This window comes from Coptis chinensis, chromosome 4 (genome assembly GCF_015680905.1).
Source record: "Coptis chinensis isolate HL-2020 chromosome 4, ASM1568090v1, whole genome shotgun sequence".
Classification (NCBI taxonomy): domain Eukaryota; kingdom Viridiplantae; phylum Streptophyta; class Magnoliopsida; order Ranunculales; family Ranunculaceae; genus Coptis; species Coptis chinensis.
This window is the reverse complement of record NC_141459.1, coordinates 23,824,232-23,842,172: the sequence shown is the minus strand read 5'-3', so window position 1 is coordinate 23,842,172 and position 17,941 is coordinate 23,824,232. Positions and strand designations below refer to the sequence as shown.

Sequence of the window (17,941 nt, the reverse complement as noted above, 5' to 3'; positions counted from 1 at the left end):
AGATTGGTACAACCTTAATTACCAAAAAAAAAGGAATTGGTACAACCTTGTAACAACGACGGAGGCGTGGCAACTGATAAGCCATAACATTACCAGCGAAAGTGGCATCTTAATTGATAAAGTCCCAATAAAAAAATTGCATTTATTTTTTTCAAAAAATTTAGTTACACTAGTTGTCACGGCTGAGGCGCTGCAATTGATAAATCCAAACTGATAACACGGTGAACTTTTAGCAGCCCCAAGAGGCGTTGCAATGGATGACTTGTAGCAACAATTTTTAAGCTTTAAAAAAAGTCTTGCGCTAAAAAACTAAATTTTTCAAATGGGAAGGAAAACAAACTACAATCAAAACCGATTACAAATGAGAACAAATACAAACTGAAAAATTAAAGCTTCAAATTCCTCTAGAAATTAAGTCCCCAAATTTGTTGTAGTGGACTCTGTTCTTATCATTTTAGGGCGTCCTTTCTTAGCAACTGCCAACACGCTCATAAACTGCCGCGATGGTTCGATGTCCATGTCCTTTGGCCATCTTTCTGTTGAGGTAAATGTTTTCAAGATGATGAAACAGTTACCCAATTCGTCTATAGATGGGGAAGTTAGCATGATCGAGAGCCTAGCTCAAGATTATTTCAACAATACGTTTCCAGAAAATCAGATGCACCAGTTCGTTTCCTTCAGTAGTTTCGAATTCGACGATGACTCCTACTTAGAGGATGTTAGTGCCCTTATAACACCCCGTGTTTTATTCTTTTCTAATAATAATAATAATAATAGATAATAGATAATAGATAAATAAAATAGGATAAGTGTTAGTAGAAATAAGAGACGTGGGTTTATGGGATAAACCTTCTTCCCTATTTCGGGGGTTTTGTTTTTTTTAACAGAAAGGAAACAGAATAGGGTTGGTCAAAAAAACACAGCGAGAGTTTTATAGAGAGGAGAAAAAAAAAAGAAGAAGAGGGGGGATTTTACTGAAAGAAGAAAATGAAGGTTTTTCTGGTAGCTGGTTGATAGTCGGAGCGCGCTAAAGGTGAGTAGCTATTTTGTTTTTATTAAACCTATAGTTGTTTTACGTGTATACAGAGATATTTATTTCTGTCCAATGTTTCCGTTTTATTTATGCATTTTCTCCAGTTATTATTAAAGGCCACGTCGTGTTGTTAAAAACTCGTGAAACTCAAAATCGAGAATTGAAATCGTTGGAACAGTTCGAACTCTGGAGCTTTGTTAATGGAGGCACGAGCCCGAGTTGTTGTCTGTAGATTAGTTGAACTTGAATACTTTGTTGTGATTGTTGTTGTTTTGATTGACGGCGATTTGTTGGTGTCGCGAGATGGTCATTGAAGCTCGGAGGAGCAAGTAATGGCAAACAAACCAAATTCATTATGATTTTTATTGTTGGAATGATTTGTTTTGTTGGTTTTGTTGTAAGGTTAGGTTGTAGCTTTGATTGTTGATTTGTTGGTGGTTGTTTGGGTGCTAGAGAGGGTGTGGTTGAAGCTTTGAACAAGCTTTAATGGAGGTCCTAAATTCCCGGATCTAGTTTTGGTTGAAGGATTTGAATTTAAGAATTGAGGTTCTTGCTTTGGTTAATGTTATAGGGGTTTTGAAGGGGAGCATTTTAGATTAGGTGGGGGGTCATGAAAGTGGTCGATCCGGTGGTGGTGGCCGATCGGTGGAGAGAGTTGATGGCGCTGGTGAGGGAGACAACCCTTGGTTGGGTTTGAGGTTGGGCCGAACCACTCATAATGTGGTTTGGGTCAAACCATGAGTCTTGTTAGATGGCCGGTGGTGGTTGCAGGTGGAGGAGAGTGGCTGGAGGAAGAAGAAGATGAACAGTAAATCTCGATTTGGGCTTGGGCCCAATCGTGGGTGGGCTTATGGGTTTTAGTTTAGATTTTCAAAATTTGGATTTTTGTATTAGACTTTGGGCCTTTGACTTTGGGCTTTTGGGTTTTTGGAGTTAGATAAGTTTAGACTGTTTGACTGCTGTTGACCCTTGACCGGTTGACTGCTGACCAGTCAAACATTTGACCAGGGTTGACTTTGACCAGTTGACCCAAAAGTTGACTTTTTCCTAAAATTATGATTCGGTCTATTAGGATAAGTCTAGGACTATTAGCATGTTTGACTTAGGCTAAGACCTTCCTAAATATACTTGTGTATGTGTATTTACTGCTTTGTGATTTTTCAGTCTTTTACGATACACAACGTTACGACACTTATACATCCATGAAATTAATAACGCGTAAACCAAAAATACATGAATCAAGATACTCCTTCGTTCTCGGAGATAATATATGCAATAAAATCCAATAATGCGTAAACAAATTTACCGCACTCTTTTAGAACTCTCCACGCCTCAAGTTTTGGAATTTAGTTTTATGACTGTTGATGTCATATGTTAGGTGGGCATTTATTGAATGTGCCATAAATGGCCCGTTAGCGTTATATAGGGGTATTCATTGAATGTGCCATGAATAATCCGGGTATTCATTGAATGTGCCATGAATGACCAGATTCTTTGGACTGCCTTAGAGAGGAACTAAGGTATTCGCCTTGCGGGTTAGTTGTATTATTTGATTATGCGAGTGTTTGGGTTTACTTTTGAATACCTAATATAATATCTACGTAGGTTATATAGAATTTCTAACTTTCTTTTGTAGGAGGGTAGGACTTAATAACATTTTGTGCAGGGACGCGATCCTACCCTTATCCAAAAGTGGATATCAGTAAGTTTTAATTCAGTTACCTAGTTATAATAACGAGTTATGATAATGAGTTAATAGAATGGAAGTCTTGCTTGGGAAGACACTATGCCGGTTGAAATGACGGAACTACCTGTCTTTCCAAGCTGAAAAAGATTAAGTTATGGGAAATATAAAGTGATTGTTTGGATAATTAAAGTATGATAATGGTTTTATGTGGTTAGTCTACTCATACTAGCAAATTCCATTTTGCTGACCCATGTTTGCTTTGTTTTGGCAACGTGGGTGTGTTCTTGGGAACATAGGTGGAAGCGATGGAACCGGCAGTGATTTGGATTCTTGCCTGGAGCAGTTCGGGAGGTTATTTTATTAGGTCTGATCTTTTGAAAGTATGTAATAACGTAGTTTTCTTTTCATATGACATGAAAATACGATGTTGAAGACCTGTTATTCTTAGAGTGGTTTGATGTTTTATTGGGACGGAAGATAGACTTTTTTATAAAGTAATAAAGAGAATTTTGGAGATTATTTTTGTTGTTAAGATTCTTTTATGATGTGGGTTTTCGGTTTTGGCATGTGTAGTATCCACCCCGTCATAGCCTGGGTTTTTAGACAATTGAATATAGTGATGTTTCAGATATTTATATTTCAAATATTCATTTTTTTAATTGTTTAGAAATTCGGGCTGTGACAGCCTTTTTCGAGTCTACTTCTATTTTAGATCCTTCTGTCGCTCTATTTTCCGAGTTTGAGGACCTCTTACCTAAACAGGTCTTCACTACTCAAGACGTGGATCCTTCGGAATCCTTTCCGAGTTACATACCCTCCTTAGTAGTAGAATAACAAAGTGTGGTTGTATTTCAGAATATGGCAACACCACCAGTTACACCTGCTATTACTGTTCCTACTGTTGTTCCCCATTATATATGTTCCTCATGGGGAGAAGCCTAAAAAGTTCAATGGAACTGATTTCAAGTGCTGGCAACAGAAGATGCTCTTCTATCTGACCACCCTTAACTTGGCAAGGTTTTTGTGGTATAAGGCTCTTGATGTAAGCCCTGATGAAATCGACAAGGAGAAGGTTTTGGCCAAGGATGCTTAGTTTCATGCTGATTTCTTGTGTAGAAATTATGTCCTTAACGGGTTGGCTGACTCATTATACAATGTGTATAGTGTGTTCAAGACTGCTAAGGAACTTTGGGATTCGTTGGACAAGAAATACAAGAATGAAGATGCTGGCGTGAAGAAATTCATAGTTGGCAGATTTCTTGATTTCAAAATGACGGATAGTAAGATCGTCATAAGCCAAGTCCAAGAACTTCAAGTAATCCTCCATAATGTCATTGCTGAAGGAATGACCCTAGGAGAATCTTTCCAAGTGGCTGCTATGATTGAGAAATTACCACCATCTTGGAAGGATTTTAAGAACTATCTTAAGCATAAAAGCAAAGATATGAATCTTGAAGAACTGATTGTTCGTCTAAGGATAGAGGAAGATAACCGCCTATCTGAGAAGAAGGGCAAGGATCCCATGGTGGCAAAGGCCAATGTTGTGGAAGGATCAAGTGCTAAGGGAAAGAGGAAGCGCCAATTACATTCTCAACAAGATTCCTAACAAGAAGACGCTTAAAGCACCATACGAATTGTGGAAAGGCCATCAGACTTCCTATGAATTCTTAAAAGTGTGGGGTGTCTTGCTAAAGTGGAAGTCCCTAAACCTAAGCAATGGCATGAGAAATTTGACAATGCAATGTTGTCAAATGGTTTCAAAATAAACGAGTGTGACAAGTGTGTCTATGTCAAAAGCACTCAAAAGGGATGTGTCATTGTTTGTCTCTATATAGACGATATGCTAATTTTGGGTAGTAATATGGATGTCATAAAATCTACCAAACAAATATTGTCTAGTAAGTTTGACATGAAAGATTTAGGTGTCGCTGATGTTATCCTAGGAATTAAGATCTCTAGGATGGAGGATGGACTTGTTCTATCACAATCTCATTAATTACATTGAGACGATTCTTGACAAGTTCAAGAAATATAACATCACACCAAAAAGGTCACCAGTTGACGTAAATCTTCATTTAGCTAAAAATACTAGAGATAGCATATCTCAACTAGAATACTTTCGTATACTTGGTAGTTTAATGTATGTCATGAACTCAGATAAGGCCCGACATAGCATACTCTGTGAGCAAGCTAAGTCGATATACGAGTAATCCTGGCAGAGATCATTGGACTGCCATATTGAGAGTTTTGGGATACTTAAAGTATACTCAGAATTTTAGTTTGCACTATACAAGATATCCAAACCATTCCGTATGGTATGCTGCGATGCTAATTGGATATATGACACTAAAGACTCAAAGTCCACAAGTGGATATGTCTTTACACTTGGAGGTGTAGTTGTTTCCTGGAAATCCTCAAAACAAACGTGCATAGCAAGGTCACTATAGAATCAGAATTCATAGCATTGGATAAAGCTGGAGAAGAAGCAGAGTGGCTTCAAAATTTCTTAGAGGATATTCCAAACTGGGCTAAACACGTTGCCCGCGTAGTGTGTATACACTTTGTGATGACCTAATCTGCTATTGGTAGAGCATAGAGTAGCATGTATAACGGGAAGTCTCAACACATCGCCGTGGACATAATAACACGCTAGACAATTGCTCTCAAATAGAGTTATCTCAATCGACTATGTAAGGTCAAAAGATAACATTGCGGATCCGCTTACAAAAGGTTTAATAAGAGAGCAAGTAGAAAGATTATCAAGGAGAATGGGCTTAAAGCCTTTGAGATAATCAATCAAGAGTCATCATAATGGAAAAACAAACCTAGTTGACTGGAGATCCCAAGATCTAGGTTCAATGGGCCAACTGAATTATGTTTGTGACTCAGTTAGCACTGGAGAGTAATATTATACTCTAACCCATTCCTATATAAAACAGTGCATATCTGCCGCGAGAACCAGGATAAGTCAAGCTTTTAATGATTTATTATATCTTGGAAAATTATGTTATCCAAGTGGAGTATTGCAGGATACTCTTTATAGAAATCACCTATCTTAGTGCGAAGTGGGGCCGCTTCTATGAGAATTTTAAGACAAATGTCTCAAAAGCACTCTCTGAAACCAAGAAGTGTTCAAGGCCAAAATGAACACAAACGTGAGAACCAACAGTATTCGAGAAGGTATTGCGTGAAGATGATTGTCTAGGTTTGTACAAACGGCTGACAGTTCAAGGACATTAATTGAAGTCTACTGATCGTACAATTAAATCTGATCGTCTTTCACTAAGGCAAGTTCAAGGTCTCTCATGCTACTTGACCTGATACTGTATCTTTTCATTTGTAAAAGAACAGAAATCCGATGTTTATGCTAGAAGAAGCCAAATTTTCATTCATGTGGGGGATTGTTAGAAAAATGATTTTCTCAAATCCATTTGAGATATGAATGAGTAATTTGTCTCCCAAGTTGTCCCATATTGATATGAAATGGGTTTCTGAAAAGAAACAGTACGTAAAGTGAATTAAACCTTTTCGAAAGGGTGCACTGGTTTGAAATAGTGTACTATGCCGAAAAGGTGCGACCTTTCGAAATGTGCACTGGTTCGAAACAGTGCATCATGCCGAAAAGGTGTGACCTTTCGAAATAGGCATCGGTTCAAAATGATGCTTTATGCCGAAATGGTGTCTTTTCGAAACATGTGACTTTTCAAGGAGTTGCTTACTTTTTCCCAAAGAGTCACCGTGTTGTTTCAAGAGGCACAACTCACCTATAAATAGTGGATGAATTTGGAGAGAAAAGACACACCGGATCACACGAGTTCGATATTTCTCTTCTCCCCTTTCTTAGTCAAATACTATGTTGTGTTCGCTGATTCTATAGAATTGAAGTGCTAGCTTTCTATAGAAGGAAATCCGTTCTATCTTGGGGGACAGTTTCCCATCAACCTTCAAGCACCGTGAGGGGAAAAATCTGTCTTAAGGACATAGTGTATCTACACTAGGCTCGGATTTAACTAAGAAATACAAAACACGTACAAGACAAAAAGTTTGTATAGGTTGGTAATTTGTAAAGAGTAAGTACAATTAAGTTGTATATTCCTAATAGTATGGTCCCATGATTTATATTCAATAAATGACTTGTTTTATTCAATAAATATCTTGGAGTACGCTTAATAAAAAAAAAATGTAATTTATGAAGCGAAATGTGTCTAAAATCATTTTATTTATTTTAAAGTTGGGGTGTGTCCAAGATCACCCTTAATCAAACATGGATAACCATATGTCCACACTTTAAAAAAGAAATAAAATGTGTTGCAAATATGAATTAGAAATTTAAAAAGATACTGATCCAAAAACAAGGTATGACTAATAGCAGAAAAGACAAAAACTCATTCTCAGCTCTCATACACAATTCTATTGCATGGCATAGGTGAAAGAAGGGTTCCAATGTGAAGAAATGCATCAAAATCAAGATTCCGATTGCCTAAAAATCGGTGGAGTCCAATTTCCCGAATCTTCCTACTTTTAGGATTATATGAAACCAACTTCATGCCATTATATTGAAGCAGAATTTTTCCACACTTGAGAAGGCACAAAAGCCTCAGCTGAAAAATATCCTCCTCATCTATCGACATCACATACTGTTTTGTCCAAGACTCCTTCACACCAAGTTGCTTCAAAATCCATATCTGAATATGACGAGGGAAACTATAGTCGACCGCAGAAAGACAACCCCACAAGCTACCAATGCTATAACGATTACCACACGTGATCTTTCGTGGTAATGGCGTAAATTGAAACTCCTTGTTATTCCCAATAACAAAAGAACATACTCCGACATATACAGAATGTGGATTTATGTCCTCCGACAACCAGTGAAGAGCTCCAACTGTGGAAACACAGTCGGTTGAGAACTTTGGCGCAAATGGGACCTTTCCAATTCTTCTCCATGAACCAGAACCAAGTGTCCACACCTCAGCTTCTAAATTGTTGTCACTACCATTGGTGTTTGAAAACAAACCGAATAATGTGTAGTCATTAAGAGAAGAATTGTGATCAAAACCAAAAAATATGCTTGTTTTACTCATCATGGTTCTGGGAGACGGAAGCCGTAAGATTTCTCCAGTACATGGATTCCAAACATAAAAAGACTTGCTACTCGGAGTCCAAGAATTTGTCAACCATATCAATCCATCAAAAGAAGCCTTAATACAAAATGCAAAAGGATTGAGATCTATGGGTGGTAGTGGAAGAGGCTTCACTGCCTCATCGTTACACCCAATGTTCTCAACAGTATACAAATTCTTCCGAGTTCTGTAATTGCCACTCTCGTCATCCTTTTCATATTCATTAACAACGAGTATGAGATCGGGCTCTTTACCCTGGGGGTGGGTGAGGTGCATAGAAACAAGGTAAGGGTCGGAGATTAAAGTATGCCAAAATTTACATACGCATCTGCATCGAATGAGATACCTGATGTGCAGCCTGGAGAATATGTTCAAGTATATTTCTTCTGGGAGACTCCATGAACAAACTCTGTTTTGCTCATTGTTGCTACCTTCATTGTCTTGCTGTTCTCCTCCCTTGCTCATTTTTACCAATAGGAGTTTGAACCACTTAATTGTCGAACGGTCGAACCACTTTTGTGTACAACTCTAAAAAAGGAAAGTAGGAACTTTTCTTTCCCCTGTTGATATCACTACTTCATTTGATTGCAAAATCTATTTCATTGCAGAAATCGCCCTATGAAAAAAATCGAGTAGATCGATCCATCCACAGAAGTGTAATTGAGCAAAACAAAATAAAAGAAGTCCAATGGAAGCACAAATAGGCCGGCAACTAAGAATAAAATAACATGGGCTACTACGTTTCTGCCCTGACGTCAAAGTCTTACTAATACAGTAATACCAGACCTTAACTATGGCCTAGTAATACTATGCTCTGTAGATAAAATCTATTTGTCGATATGGGTTAATGAGACATATAAGTTGATTTTAATCAATTTAGCTTGGCAGGTGTGATGTCAAAAGCTTGCAATGGAGGCATGGAGCTAGCACTTCAGTCATGGAAACAGTCAAACGGTTAAAGAAAGAGTTTGTTGTTGAACATAGAACCCACCTAAATTCGGTCATCCTCTCCTTCAAAACTCCGGCCATCACATATAGCATAGGTGAAGATAGGGTACCACTGTAAACAAGAGCATAAAACTTACAATGTTCAGTTCCTTGAAGCTGATGGAGTCCAATTTCCCCTAAAAACAAAAACCACTTAAATTTGTTCATACTCCCCTAAAAACCCTCCATTACAAATGCCTTGGAATTAAAAGTTGACATCCTAGGAACCTTTACGCCTACTACACACGGTTTTAGGATCATACAACCCAACTTATCCCCACTAAAAGAGTAGAATCTCTCCAAATGTTAAAACCATAGTTCGGAATTTCAAAAGAATTTCGGAATTTTCGAAATTCCGACAAATTCAAAAACCGAAATTCATTAAATTTCAACCCTTGTTGCATTCGGAATTTCGGATAATTTCGACTCTATATTCGGAATTCCGTTTTTTTGAAAAACCGAAATTCCGGATGGAATTCCGGAGTTTCGTTCGGAATCACGAACTATGGTTAAAACACACAACAACTCCACGTCCTGCTCCTCTTCTAACGATATCACATATTAACGATATCACTCCAAATTGCTTCATTATCTATATGTCAACGTTAAAAGGAAAAGCATTGCCGGTGGCCTAAAGATAACCAATTAACCAAAGTACCAACGGCTATCTTGCATGATCTCTAGAGGGACTGGAGTAAGCAGTAACCTCAAAACTTATTAAATACTCATCTCCTAGAAACCGTTGAGCTCAATATCCCTGGTCCGGCCACTTTTAGGATCATACCAAGCCAACTTATCGCCACATTTCAAAACACACAATAGCTTCAGGTGATATATATCACATATCGTTTAGTCCAAGACTCCATCACTCCAACTTGCTTTAACATCCATATGTCAACAAGGTGCAAAGGGGAATCATAATCAAGTTAGCGGAGCGAACGTTCTGGGCTGAGGGGGCTATGCGGACAAAAAATAATTTGGTTGGTTTCTGTCATTCCTCATTCCTCATCCCTCTCCCACTCCACTCCTCCCTCTCTCTCTCAACTCTCCACTCTCCCTCTCCGCTCACGCCCCCAATGCATAGCAGTATACTAGTCATAGTCAGCAGCATAAAGACAACCTTCCAACTAGCCAACATTTTATAATATATGATTTTACCAACATTCAGACCGCCGTCGATGTATTATTAATAATGCTACAAAATGCCATTACATTTTACTGATATTTCACACCAACTCTTTCTATTTCATATATCTACTGTTGAAATATCTTCTGTTTTGATTTCAGATATGCCGACATATATCGTGACTATTGAAGATTCAAGTTAGGGTTTAATAAGGGTTTTAGCTGCGTTCGTATCTTGATATCAAAGAGAAAGAGATGTGGTACTTATGCGTGTTCTTTCACAGATTATTAGACTACAGAAGACCAGAAGTTGAAGCACTTGCTCAACTTTTCGGGGCTTTTGAAGACGGGGATGATAAAAACACACTAGACTGGAAGCTTCCAGAACTTCATCACCCAGATTCTCCTTTTCATCTCGTCAATCTCCCTTCTGAGGACATAGCTAAAAGCATAGCTAATCGAAGTAAGAAAATATTTTAATTATTGTACTAGTTATATTTGTATGAATTAATGATTGGGTATTTTTGTGTTGAAAATTTTGTAGGTATACTAGTGAAGGGGATATATGAACTATGGGGAGAAGGTAGTAGCTATGAAGAACTAGAAGAGGCTATAAAAGCATACCCAGAGGAACGCAAGTTACCCTACTTGGCATCCGGAACGACATTCAGGATAATTGTCGATAGTTTTGGGAAGGCGATCAGCTTTCAAGAGCAGAATGAGCGTATTTACGGGTTCAAATATATACCTTTCAAGGTTTGTTTCAGTTTACGTTGTACCATTTATATCTGGAAAATGTAGTACCTTTAGATGGAGTTTTCAATCCAGTGAGCTGGAGGGGTGGTAGTTGGCACCAGGCATTCACCTGGTCGAAATGCTAATACTTCTTGGCTATGACTTTTATCTGATTATATTAAATTGATTATAAAGTTGGCTATGGTCTGAGATTCTGATATGTCCCACAATACAACATCTGTACTCTTAACTGGAGTAATGTATATTTCCACCTGCCTGTATCGGATGACAGGTGCAGGTTCTCTTTGTTTCTTAATACCTTTTTAGGGTGTGTTTTGTTCCTTGGCAAATTTTGATGATCGTGTAAATGGTTGTTCTGTCTTTTAACTGGTGCACCTTCTAATTTGCATTTTTTTTTCAGGGTCGAGTCAATTTAAAGAATCCAGAGCACAAGTTCTGGCTTATAGAAACTGATGAGTACGGATCAAACAATGGGCTTCCACCTGTTGTTCAAAGGCGGATCTTTTTTGGTCGGGAGGTTGGGGCTGCAGATAGGAAGCTCTTACCGACATATGAATTGAAAAGCCGTAAGTACTTGGGCCCCACTGCCATGGATGCAGAAATGGCTTTTCTTATGGCCAATCAAGCCTTGGTGACACCAGGGAAACTTGTATATGATCCATTTGTTGGCACTGGGAGCATTCTTGTTGGGGCTGCACACTATGGGGCAATGACAATGGTCTGTGCCTCTCATATTTTGTCATCATTTCTCTTTCAACAATAACCTATCCTCTCAACCTGTGTCTTTATACAGCGTGCATTTTCCACCTTAAATGTGTGGTCAGTGGTATGGTTTGATTAGACTGACATTAAATTTTCAGGGTGCAGATATTGACATTAGAGTAGTACGTGATGGGCGTGGCCCAGAGTGCAATGTTTGGAGCAATTTCGAGCAGGTATTTCACTAGATTGGTTATGCTACTCAACACTGTCACTATGACCTGCCTATGTTAGTTCAGAGGATCTGAATGTCAGGAGATGTATTTTTCCTGCATGTGTGTATGGAGAGCATATCTAGAAAGTTTAAATCAAGAGTTCATTCGAAAAAATTTGATGTTAGTCTGCATGTGAAAGGAAAATTGATATCGATCCAACCATAATGGGAATCTGTATATATTTCTTTGAGTAGCCTTGACGAGTTTGTTAAAGTTCTGTGAATACATTTTTGCTTGATGACTAATAGAATTGTTAAAATTTGGTTTGTCAAGTTTAGACACATTCATGTATATTGTTCGTATAATATTCATGCTTTGTTTTTGCAGTATGGGTTGCCAATGCCAGTTTCTTTGTTAAGGGCAGATAATAATCTTCCTCCTTGGCGTCCTGGACTAAAAGAGGTAGTTCCTTGTGCTTTCATGTTGCTCATCTAAAATTATGTCTCTATCTGTTTTCTCATGTACCTAAATGGGTGTCCTTGGAATGCAATTCCTGCTTCAACCTAAGTATGTAAAGAGAACCCCAAACCTATACTATTTGCTCATAATTTAAAAACCTAACAATTTCTTTTTCGAGTATGATATAGTATGAGCCTTAACACAGTCAGATCTGCAATTGAACCAAATCATTTATATTTATTTGAATATGAGTCTGATCTACCCCGATCTCCCCGACTGTTCTGTATTACGCCCAATAACGAATTCTGATGCTTTTGTGCTGTAGCCTAGATGTGCATGTGTATGTCTGTCTCGCTTTGCCAAGTATATTTGTTAGTGATCAACTAAACCTGCTACCTGTTTTGTATGATATTTCTTTGTTAGGTGTTCGATGCCATTATATGTGATCCTCCTTATGGGGTTCGTGCTGGGGGGCGTAAATCTGGTGGCCGCAAATTATTGAAGGGTACTGTTGATCCATATACTGTTCCTGATGACAAAAGGTTAGACCACATACCATCAACTGCGCCTTACAGCTTAGCTGAGTGCATCCACGATTTGTTTGAACTTGCTGCTCGGATGCTTGTCATGGGTGGGAGGCTTGTATTCTTTTACCCAGTACTAAGAGAAGATGGTTCCACAGACACCCATTTCCCTGAACATCCATGTTTCACGTTGGTTGCTGCTTGTGAACAGATTCTTAGCTTCCGCTATAGCCGTATTTTACTAACCATGGTGAAGAAGGGACCTTACAGTGAGGATATTGCAGAAGCAGCTGTCAAAATGCATTTAGACTTTAGAGAAAACCATCTGAAGTGGCTGGAAGATGGAAAGCTTCATTCTGCTGTTTTTAGCCCAAATGACTCTCAAACTGCATCTGCGGAATCCAAGTTGAATAAGGATTCAAAGCCAAAGTACAGAGGGAAGTATGTCTAGTTACACCTCTAGCATTTTTGACTGATTGACGAATATGCTCATGTCATGCATGTGAAGGGCATGTAGAACTATATGTTGTAGTCTTGATTAATCTAACTTTTTCAGAATATAAAATTTAGTGCAAGGGAATACCCTAAGCACTGCCCTTTTCTTGTCAGTCACTGTAAATCTGAGTTGAGAATTACTTCAGCATTTACACATTCAACTTTCTCCATCAATTAAGGCTATTCAAGTGAAAACCAATGTGATTATGTAAGTTTCCAATGTATAGTCGTTTATCTATTTCTTTAGATGAACAGAAATTGTGAAAATGAAAATTACCATGGATCTTTTACCTTTGTTCCCATCCTTATATTTTATTTTTATATATGCTAAAAGATTTTGAATGAGATAATCATCATCTTGTTTTTAAATGTCAAAGCTCTGAACAAAACGTGCACTCTTGAAGTGTCACACTTATGACTTATCCACAAGTGAAAAAAAGCCTCAACTGTCCAAACGTTTGCTAAAAGATGATTTGGAACCCTTCGTCTGGAACGGACTGCAGGGTGTATGGAGATTGTACCGAGCACAACGGTCGCCGCCACTGCTTGAAGTCAACCCTTATTGGCTGAAAACGTGGCGATAAAAACAAAACGAAATTCTCGCCAGAAAAAGTGGGCTGTTGAGATTTATCTCATGCAGAACCAAGTACTTGTAACAGTAACAGTACATGCATTTCACGTGCAAACTCTGGTATGGTCGTATGGAGGATGGTACGATAAGTTCAGTGCATGATTGCATGCAGTATCAACTTAATCCCCATGCCTAATTATTTTTTTATGATGTTGACTGCAGAGATTCCATGACGTATAATTCCAAAAACTGGCTAAGATTAATTTTGAGAGACACCTAATTGAACTTTCCTTCCTCCTCAGCACCACAACACGTATACACTATACAGTCACCTTCATGATAAGGCCAACTCATTTTCTTCATTATCACACCTTGGCGTTTCTCATCATGCACCATCGCCTTCATGATAAACTTCTTTTCTAATCACTTATCTAATTATCTCTGATATCTTTCAAGTTTTTTTCCATGGCTATCTGGTTAACAAGATCACGAAATGTTACCTGTCATCTCAACATAAACTTGGGTCTGTTGAGAATTCTCACACAGAGCTATGGTCGATCTTCACTTACAACATCAGCAACCGGTAGAAATGTTAGAATCCCACCACATGTTGGTTTGCTCAATTTAGCAGCCCTTTTCTCTTTTCAGCGTTTTGAATCTGTTAAAGCTGAAAAGCAACATGATTCAGAGGACCATGGGGATGAAAAACAGGTAATTCTCAGTGTGGGTGTTCCTGATGTTTTATTTCAATCTAAGGATTTATAGATGATACTGGTTAAAAAATTTTTTACGTGCATGCTCATACAGTCATTGGTAACCAGATTGATATTGTACCATTACAAACTTTTTTTAGATGCGTTCAGTGGTACTAATTTTAGTTTCGATCAGCAAATATTTGCTATTTACCAAGCACAGCTTTGGTGGTTCCTTCACACATTGACGCATAAGCTAGTTTTGCAATTATGGATGCCAAATGAAGATCGATTTCCTTCAAGTAAATAACATTGTAGCCTGAGAAAAAGTAATCCATGTGCATAATCACTTGTACTTCTGAAATGTAAACTTAAGACCTTACAGCCATTATTTCCTTCTTGGCCTATCATTTAGGAATTTTTTTGGTGTAGGCCTTGGATTTTCCTGGGGGACGAGTTACATTCACCTCGCACTTGAGATTCATATCCGAATCACCCGAAAAGCGGATACACTGCTATCGGGTTCTTGATGACAATGGGCAGACAATTATTGGAAGCAATTTTCAGAAGGTGCCTCTCTCTCTTGAAGCTTGACATTTATCTTTCATCATATACACCCATCCCCTGGGATATATAAAGGATGATCAAGGAATTATTACTTTTTATTTTTCTCTTTCTACAGTATAAATTTGTCAACATCCTCTTGCCATTAAATCTATCAGGTTAGCAAGGAGATTGCTGTAAAAATGTACAGCCACATGGTCACCCTTCAAATTATGGACACCATATTTTATGAAGCGCAGAGGCAGGGGCGCATTTCCTTCTATCTCACCACTATTGGAGAAGAGGCCATAAATATTGCATCAGCAGCTGCGCTTACGCTGGACGACATCATATTTCCTCAGGTACATTCATAAATGTACCTCGATCAATGAAGGTCCTAGACTGATTATTAGATTGGTTCTACATAGGAGATCCATACGTCAAATGACCTATGATCCTCACACTTTGACATGATTGGTAAATCTGACATCTGTTTGTTACATTCTTCTTCTTATGAGCTGAAAAGATTTTATAAGCGTCTTAAGAAAAATCCTCTTGACGTTGGTTGATAATTGTCCGGTTTGGATTGTTTGTCTTTGAGTAGTACTTATTTCTTATTGCTATGGTTTGTCTTAGTGTTATATGACCTCGTAAAGGCAGGGTAGCTGCTCCCAGTCCACCCTGATGTTAGTTATACCAACTCTCCAAGTCTTTTCTTTATAGATCAAACTTTTTACGGGAAAGAAGCTGATCTAATTGCAGTATAGAGAGCCTGGGGTTCTTTTATGGCGTGGGTTCACCCTGCAAGAATTTGCAAACCAGTGTTTTGGGAATAAATCTGACTATGGTAAAGGGCGGCAGATGCCAATTCATTATGGATCAAACAAGCTCAACTACTTCACTGTGTCATCAACCATCGGGTAAGCTGACATTACGCCTGTTTATATTTAGCATTTCTGTAAGGATACTCTAGTAATTGTGGTTGAGGTTCGTGCTAGTAATCTTTCCTCTTGTTTGTTCTCTTCAGCACACAACTTCCCCAAGCTGTAGGAGCTGCTTATTCTCTGAAGATGGATAAGAAAAATGCTTGTGCAGTCACTTACTTTGGAGATGGTGGGACAAGTGAGGTAAAACACACATTAGGGTAACCTTGCTTCGTGTGGAATACTCGGATTTTCAATCTTAATTTTCTAATACCTCTGCCTCTGTTTTAGGGAGATTTCCACGCTGCCATGAACTTTGCAGCTGTGATGGAGGCCCCTGTTGTTTTTATCTGTCGGAACAATGGCTGGGCAATTAGTACCCCCACATCAGAACAATTTCGAAGTATATCTCATACACCAAGCGTCCACACTAGTAGTCAGAATCTAGACTCCCTTATTGAACCATAAGGCTCATTAAGTTTGGCTATTCAATTGTCAGGTGATGGTGTCGTTGTCAAAGGTCAGGCTTATGGAATCCGTAGTATCCGTGTGGATGGGAATGACACTCTTGCTGTTTATAGTGCTGTTCATGCAGCCCGAGAAATGGCCATAAGTGAGCACAGGCCCATCCTAGTTGAGGTGCAGTTGATGTTCTTCTTGATTTACAATAACTGCTTCCTTTTACCAACTCTACAGGTGAAGTTATATGCGCCACTTGTTGACTGTTTGGTTTTTTCTGAACCATCAGGCACTTACTTACCGAGTAGGACACCACTCTACATCAGATGATTCCACTAAGTATCGTTCCCTTAATGAAATTGAACACTGGAAAATGGCACGAGATCCTGTTGCAAGATATAAAAAATGGGTCGAAAAGAAAGGTTGGTGGACTGATGATGATGAAGCAGTGCTTCGAAGCAATGTGAGAAAGGAGGTATGGTGTTACAAATCATCTTCCATCAGAGTTCAAGCTAAAATCAGTTTTCATTTGTCTCTCATTAAACCTTCCAGAAATTGACTGATTACATTTGGGTGCAGATTCTGCAAGCAATTCAGGTTGCAGAGAAAGTAGAGAAACCTCCACTGATGGACCTATTCACCGATGTTTATGATTCCCCCCCACCTAATCTCTGTGAGCAAGAGAGATTACTCCGAGAAACAATCAAGAAGCATCCAAAGGACTATCCGCTTGATGTCCCTGTTTAGACCACCATTGTTAAGAATATCCGTGGAGGTACGTCTTATGCAAATAAGAAGTTCTCCATTTCCCTGTTGTTAATGTAACCTCTTGTACTCCGTTGAAAGAAACGGAAAAATCTCAGCAAGAATACTCTTTTTAATCTTGAGGGTGTGAAAGAGTCTCCATCGATTTTAGCGATACCAAGGTTTTGTCAAAACCAAATTGGTAATCATTGTAAAAGCTCCTTGTTTCCCATCCAAGGACTTACAATACCAAGGTTCTAACTAAAGCAAAATCGCAAACATTGTAAAAGTTCCTTTTCATCAAAGAACTTACAATACCAAGGTCATGTCAAAATCAAGTTCTTCTTCATTTCATGCTATTAAAATTGAGTTCTTGTTTCTTACTTCATTTTCGGTACTCTACTTTGATTCTCTCCTTACAATGGCAACGATGGTTGATTGCATCAAATCTACCAATAACTCTAGATTAAAGGGATTTTCAGAAGCAGAAGCACTAGTTAGCACAATTATATATCCTCCAAACATCATGCATTATCATGAAAGAGCAAGAACAATCATAGCATCACTTGCAAAGGTAATATTTAAAATAAATAAAATGCATTATCATGAAAGAGCAAGAACAATCATAGCATAACTTGCAAAGGTAATATTTAAAATAAATAAAATGCATTATCATGAAAGAGCAAGAACAATCATAGCATAACTTGCAAAGGTAATATTTAAAATAAATAAAGGGGTGGGACAGAGTGAATTCACTCACATTGCCAGTAAGTGCCCGATGAAACATGAAGTGATTCTCCAGCAGGGACAAGACGAAAACCAGCATTTGAACCATGGAAATTTTCAACTTCAATCCCAAACCTGAGATCATAAATATATTGTATTCCGAATATCTCTACTGCGTTA

General features: G+C 38.4%; 3 protein-coding genes across 3 annotated transcripts; 2 read left to right on the top strand and 1 right to left on the bottom strand.

Moving 5' to 3' along the window:
- Window positions 1-7,111: 7,111 nt before the first annotated feature.
- Window positions 7,112-8,308, bottom strand: LOC147502774 (F-box protein At3g07870-like). The gene has a single exon (XM_086604610.1). The coding sequence runs from the start codon at window positions 8,306-8,308 to the stop codon at window positions 7,112-7,114; it is 1,197 nt and encodes a 398-aa protein (XP_086460736.1).
- A 1,811-nt stretch (window positions 8,309-10,119) lies between these two features.
- TRM11 (tRNA modification 11 protein) lies at window positions 10,120-13,298 on the top strand. Its single transcript, XM_086607614.1, has 6 exons — window positions 10,120-10,418; window positions 10,500-10,711; window positions 11,112-11,429; window positions 11,572-11,646; window positions 12,013-12,087; window positions 12,508-13,298. The coding sequence occupies exons 1-6, from the start codon at window positions 10,211-10,213 to the stop codon at window positions 13,057-13,059; spliced, it is 1,440 nt and encodes a 479-aa protein (XP_086463740.1). The 5' UTR covers window positions 10,120-10,210; the 3' UTR covers window positions 13,060-13,298.
- Window positions 13,299-13,941: 643 nt separating this feature from the next.
- On the top strand, window positions 13,942-17,423 carry LOC147502772 (2-oxoisovalerate dehydrogenase subunit alpha 2, mitochondrial-like). Its single transcript, XM_086607615.1, has 9 exons — window positions 13,942-14,385; window positions 14,799-14,936; window positions 15,089-15,271; window positions 15,672-15,829; window positions 15,937-16,036; window positions 16,124-16,235; window positions 16,332-16,471; window positions 16,581-16,766; window positions 16,871-17,423. The coding sequence occupies exons 1-9, from the start codon at window positions 14,140-14,142 to the stop codon at window positions 17,036-17,038; spliced, it is 1,431 nt and encodes a 476-aa protein (XP_086463741.1). The 5' UTR covers window positions 13,942-14,139; the 3' UTR covers window positions 17,039-17,423.
- Window positions 17,424-17,941: the final 518 nt, after the last annotated feature.

What these genes read in the sequence shown, in the direction of transcription:
- LOC147502774 (XM_086604610.1), bottom strand. Translation starts at nt 8,308, where the DNA reads ATGAGCAAGGGAGGAGAACAGCAAGACAATGAAGGTAGCAACAATGAG.
- TRM11 (XM_086607614.1), top strand. Translation starts at nt 10,211, where the DNA reads ATGTGGTACTTATGCGTGTTCTTTCACAGATTATTAGACTACAGAAGA. An exon ending in TAAAAGCATAGCTAATCGAA is followed by an intron (nt 10,419 to 10,499) that starts GTAAGAAAATAT and finishes AAAATTTTGTAG; the next exon opens with GTATACTAGTGAAGGGGATA. An exon ending in TCAAATATATACCTTTCAAG is followed by an intron (nt 10,712 to 11,111) that starts GTTTGTTTCAGT and finishes TTTTTTTTTCAG; the next exon opens with GGTCGAGTCAATTTAAAGAA.
- LOC147502772 (XM_086607615.1), top strand. Translation starts at nt 14,140, where the DNA reads ATGGCTATCTGGTTAACAAGATCACGAAATGTTACCTGTCATCTCAAC. An exon ending in ACTGTGTCATCAACCATCGG is followed by an intron (nt 15,830 to 15,936) that starts GTAAGCTGACAT and finishes TGTTCTCTTCAG; the next exon opens with CACACAACTTCCCCAAGCTG. An exon ending in ACAGGCCCATCCTAGTTGAG is followed by an intron (nt 16,472 to 16,580) that starts GTGCAGTTGATG and finishes CTGAACCATCAG; the next exon opens with GCACTTACTTACCGAGTAGG.